The sequence below is a fragment of the Zea mays genome, chromosome 10 (genome assembly GCF_902167145.1).
Source record: "Zea mays cultivar B73 chromosome 10, Zm-B73-REFERENCE-NAM-5.0, whole genome shotgun sequence".
NCBI lineage: Eukaryota > Viridiplantae > Streptophyta > Magnoliopsida > Poales > Poaceae > Zea > Zea mays.
The window spans coordinates 26878822-26884766 of NC_050105.1; the positions used below are offsets into that span (position 1 = coordinate 26878822).

The 5945-nt window shown below is 49.5% G+C and overlaps 1 protein-coding gene across 1 annotated transcript; it reads left to right on the forward strand.

The window, feature by feature from the left end:
• Positions 1-1082: 1082 nt before the first annotated feature.
• Positions 1083-4977, forward strand: LOC100191153 (Peroxidase 24). Its single transcript, NM_001136589.1, has 4 exons — positions 1083-1403; positions 1550-1741; positions 1864-2029; positions 4300-4977. The coding sequence occupies exons 1-4, from the start codon at positions 1125-1127 to the stop codon at positions 4725-4727; spliced, it is 1065 nt and encodes a 354-aa protein (NP_001130061.1). The 5' UTR covers positions 1083-1124; the 3' UTR covers positions 4728-4977.
• Positions 4978-5945: the final 968 nt, after the last annotated feature.

A 5945-nucleotide genomic window follows, 5' to 3' on the forward strand; every position in this document is an offset into this window, starting at 1 on the left:
TTGTGAGACTTTGTGATATATATGGTGTTGATGATAAATGTGTTCATTCTGTGATGTGCTTGATATATAATGTGATGTGAATGATATATATCTTTTGTTTGTTTGGATGGAACAACAAAAGCAAATAAAAAAGGGACATCCTGGTCACTTTGCCGAGTGTAACACTCGGCAAAGGGTGGCTTTGCCGAGTGCTATGACCATGGCACTCGGCAAAGAAGGAAACCTAGGAACCGGTAAAGACATCTTTGCCGAGTGCTGACAGTGGCACTCGGCAAAGAAGGAAACCTGGGAACCGGCAAAGACATCTTTGCCGAGTGCTTTTGCCAAGACACTCGGCAAAGATACTGGCAAAGGGGCCCACTGGAGGGTTCTTTGCCGAGTGCCAGGCCACCAGACACTCGGCAAAGAAACCTTCTTTGCCGAGTGCCATTAGGGCTCTCGGCACAGGGACTGGCTGTGGGGTCCACTGGACCAGTCTTTGCCGAGTGTCGCCGTAGGCACTCGGCAAAGGATCCGTCATCGTTACTTGGCGCCGTGACGGTGACTTTTCTTTGCCGAGTGCCAAATGGCACTCGGCAAAGACTTTGCCGAGTGCCCGACAAAAAGTACTCGGCAAAGAAGCTGTTGCCGATGTACAGTTCGCCGAGCGTTCTTTGCCGAGTGTTACACTCGGCAAAGCCTTTGCCGAGTGTAAAATAGCCTTTGCCGTGTGTTTAGAACACACGGCAAAGAAGCTGATTCCGGTAGTGGCTTCTGATTCCGGTAGTGAAACCACTAAGACATTTAGTTATCAACCATCAGCTAATTAAAACCGTTTGCTATTCAGATTAACCCTTGGCTATTCTGTTCTGTGGCACTAGCTGATGACAATATTTAGGCGAAAATTAAAAAGGGGAGAATTAAGAGGAAAAGAAATGCTGAAAAGAACTCGTGCACGTAGCCTGTACTAACCTCGCTCTCATTAATTTGGGCCTCACTTTGGCTGACTGATTTGGTGCTAACGAAACAAGAAAACAACCCTCTGCCTCCCCGCATTTATATAGCCTAGGCTTTCCATTCAATCACTCGACACATCCACCGCCCCCGATCGCTATCTGGTCACTCTCACGTCACGAGGTCGCCCAATGGCTCGGAGCTGCATCATGACGGCGACGGCGCCGCCACCACTGGTCGGCGCTGGCGTCCGCCTCCTGGCAGTCGTCGTGGCGATGCTGGTGGTCGCGGGCGGCGGCGGCGGCGGCGGCTGCTGCCACGGCGCGCTGCTGAAGGCGCACTTCTACCGGCACAGCTGCCCCGCGGCGGAGGCGGTGGTGCGCGACATCGTGCTGGCGCGCGTCGCCGCCGACCCCGCCAAGCTCCCCCCCAAGCTGCTCCGCCTCTTCTTCCACGACTGCTTCGTCAGGGTACGTACGTACGTACGGTACATATATATGCGTAAACCCCATCGTGAGTTGAGTTGTTTGCTGCGCGCGGATGCATGCGTGCGTGCGTGTACGACGGTGGTATAATAACTGATGTGCCATGGTATGGTACACGTACGTACGCGTAGGGGTGCGACGCGTCGGTGCTGATCGACTCGACGCCGGGCAACACGGCGGAGAAGGACGCTGCGCCGAACGGGTCGCTGGGCGGCTTCGACGTGATCGACACCGTGAAGGCCGTGCTGGAGGCCGTGTGCCCCGGCACCGTCTCCTGCGCCGACATCGTGGCGCTCGCCGCCAGGGACGCCGTCTCGTTCCAGGTACGTGCGTGGAGCAGAAAGAGAGCTAAAAGCTAGCTAGAGCTGGCTGGCTGCTGGTGGCTAGCTAGTGCGCGTCTTGTCATATAACGCAAGTGCACGTATGTACGTGTGGTCGCATGCAGTTCGGGCGGGACCTGTGGGACGTGCAGCTGGGGCGGCGCGACGGCGTAGTGTCGCGGGCGTCGGAGGCGCTGGCCAACCTCCCCTCGCCGTCGAACAACTTCAGCACCCTCGAGGCCATCTTCTCCAGCAAGGGCCTCGACGTCAAGGACCTCGTCATCCTCTCAGGTATATAGTACCTACTAGATAGTACGTGTGCGTGCGTGATGCTGACGCGCGCGCGTCGATCAGTTCCGTTATTATTCCTTCGTTTTTCACCTGTGCAAGACGTGAGGTGAGGGGGGTGGGGTGAGAGTTGCGTGCATAGGGCGGCCCGCCAGAAATCCACGCAGAAACGTCAACCTCTGTAGTTTGCCTAGCTCACTTCACCCTCTAGACTGGACTGTACTCCTACGTACGTGTCGACGATGGCGCATATATATATATATATATATATATATAGAGAGAGAGAGAGAGATATAGAGAGAGAGAGATTGACAGATCGGATCGAATTAATTATTAAGGTCCTGTTTGGTTCCTTTAGTCACTAGACTAAATTTTAGTGACTAAAGTTTAGTCGCTAAAGTACCCTATTTAGTTCCAGTGACTAAACCGGACTAAAGAGCATTAATTGCTGTGAATAATGACTGTTTTACCCCTATTAATTAATGGATGTTTGCTATAAGAAGGAAGTGGAGAGGACAAATAAGGTAAAATACTACTTTAGTCCCTTTTAGTCACCCCTTGGTGACTAAAGAACTAAAGTTTAGTCACCCCACTTTAGTCACCATGTTTGCTTATTTAGGGACTAAAAGTGACTAAACTTTAGTCACTAAACTTTAGTCACCCATAACCAAACGGGGCCTAAGATGTTGATACTACGGGGGTGTTTGGTTTCTATGTACTAATGTTTAGTCCCTTCATTTTATTCCTTTTTAGTTTATAAATTGCTAAATATAGAAACTAAAATAAAGTTTTAGTTTCTATATTTGACAATTTTTGAACTAAAATGGAATAAAATGTAGCGACTAAACATTAGTCCATAGAAACCAAACACCCCCTACATCAGATAAAACACACACACACACGATGAGTACAGTACATACGGTGGTCACTGCGGCTAGTGTATGCACTGCACTGTAGTACGTAGAGCTACCAATCGAGAGAGCACGTTGGCCGCAACAGTGCCGAGTGCGTGACCGGTCGCGCACTGCATCTGCATGCATGCGTGGAGCAGCAGCAGCAGCAGGCACATGCGCCCGCGACGGCGCCGACGGCGGGCGACGCGACACGGCTCTCCGGGCTCCGGCTCCCCTCGGGCCCCTGCCGCGCGCGGGTGCGTGGAGACCAGGCACGTACGTACGCATGCGCATTCTGGTGAATATAATGCCGATAGATACGCGGCCCAAGTGTAGCTATCTAGCGGCGAAAACGACGGGGCAACCGCCAGGGCGCGGCTCGTGATGCGTGTCGGTGCACCGGCCGCGCGCGGCCGGGACTGCTCATCACGCACGCACTGGTGCGCCGATCGTGCGTGGCCGTCCGTTCCCGATAAGCTAGCTAGATACTCTCCATATATATACGACGACGACTCCACGCATGCATCGCTCGCTACACATGGCACCACCATGCATGCATGCATGAAGGTTTGCTGCATGCTTTTTCCTTAATTTTGCAGCACGTACTGATGACAGGCATCGAAAAGAAGTTGCAGTAGTGCTACTGCTCCTTGATTTCTAACGTACGAAAAATAAAAGGAGGTGCCGAACCACACGCACGTACTGGCCGGTAACTGCCAACCCATGCTAGTACGTGGCCGCCACTACTAACTAACGCCCTTTAATGAATTTGCCCAAGCATATCCATATATCCTATCCTAGCTAGCAGCAAAAGCTGTACTACTGCAACAGCAGTGCGAGGGCTTGATAATTGGGCTCATGACCATTAAGCGTTCCAGGGCCTGCGTACCATCATACACAGTAGCCGTCTTTCCACACACACCTAAAAGAAGCTACCACAACTTGAGCTGTTGGACCGCATTCGATCGCCGATAACGAGAGACTTTGGACTGGTTTGCGCGGCCACTAGTAGTGTGTACTGTCGCGCACGAAATAGTGGCTCAACCACCGAATCCAGTCCAGGCCGCGGTCCCCACGCAGCAGCAGCATGCTTTGCCCCGCTCCGAGCCCCGTCCATCAATCATCATCATACTTCGTTGGACTCACTCACCGACTAGTACTGTCATCAGTATACTGTCATCAGTATAGTAGTACAGTTCAGAATACGCTTTGATTAAAGTCGATTGTTTGGACTACTCAAGATATAATCTATAAAGATAAAAATATTGTACAAGCATTATAAACTGATATAGATTAAAGGCAAGCAAACAGTTAATCAATCCTGACGCACGAAATATTTATCTTCTGTTTTTTTTTTCACTGACACGGCGAACGTCGCAGGCGCGCACACGATCGGCGTGGCCCACTGCAACACCTTCGCGGCGCGCCTGTCGGGCTCCACCACCAGCGCCCCGGGCGGGGGCGCGGACCCGGCGCTGAACGCGGCCTACGCGGCGCAGCTGCGGGCGCGGTGCGGGCCGGCGTCAACCGCGTCGTCCAACAACGTGACCGCGGTGCCCATGGACCCCGGCAGCCCCGCGCGGTTCGACGCGCACTACTACGTCAACCTCAAGCTGGGCCGCGGCCTCTTCGCCTCCGACGCCGCGCTGCTCGCCGACCGCCGCGCCGCCGGCATGATCCACCGCCTCACCAGGCAGGGCTACTTCCTCCAGGAGTTCAAGAACGCCGTGCGCAAGATGGGCCGCGTCGGCGTGCGAACGGGCGCCGCCCGCGGGGAGATCCGCCGGAACTGCAGGGCCGTCAACTAGAATGCGCCGGTCCGTCACGTCAACGTTCCCACCTCTTCTTCTTCTTTTTTTTTTTGCTTATTTGTTTGTTTCCATCGATCATCTTGTTTACATTGTATTTAGGGGAGTGCTAATTAGTATACATATATACATGTATACCTGGAACTGTACGTCCTCGTCATGGATACTCTCTCGTGTTCATATGTAATGTATAGATGTGCAGCTGTCAAAAGTCAGATCAATGCATTGACCGGGAATTGCTGCTTGTGTTAATACGGTCATATCTGCATCCCTTAGTCATACTTTGCTAATCTTTGAGCAATCACTAACAATATTCCTCTTGCTAATAGATTCCTAGATAAAAAGTTAGGCATTCAAAAAAAATACGAAACTATTCATTGGCACTGCCACTGAATGTGTTTGATCTCTTATTATTGCTAACTAGGTAGGTGTCCGTACGTTGCAACGACACATAAATTATTCGATAAAATGTTAATGCACAACAATTATATGAAAACAAAAGAACACTTATATTATTCGATAAAATGTTAACACACAACATTCACATGAAAACAAAGAAATCAAGTTTTTTTCATAACAAAAACATACAAGTTTACAAAAAAAAAAACTTGCAATTTAGCTTTACTCTCTAATAGCAGAACTATCAGCAACTCAAATAATGTAAAGTTGATAACAGTCTGCCAAGAAGAAAGTCCCGACAGTTATAAAGTCCAAATGGTTTGACAACACTTAAATCAAAGGCAAGACAATAGCTCAACGCTACTAAAATAAAAAATAGTAAATCTAGTAGTTTGATGGCTTTAAAAAGTACGTGCAGCAGGACATCGGTAAAGCAAATTCATCTACATGTTAAAGTCTATCCTCCAATAGATTCATTATGTCAAATATTTCATTACTATTGCATGGAACGAACTTTGATGCCAACTCAAGAACAATGCATTGTGCCCATTCATTGGACTCTTTGATCCTGTACGTAAAAATAGAGAACTCATGAAAATTCAGAGGATAGACCACTATCAAATGAGCTACCTTACCAAAATGGACCAACAAAATTGTACAACTGGTGAAAAAATAATATAAGTTGTGAAAAAACTGAACCATAAATGCAGAGAACAAGAAGTTTAATTTTATCTCAAATTCTCTACTAAAATATACTATGAGTGTTGTCGTTCTATTCTCCTAGTTGAAAAAACCTAGGAAAGGAGAGGAAGAAATATG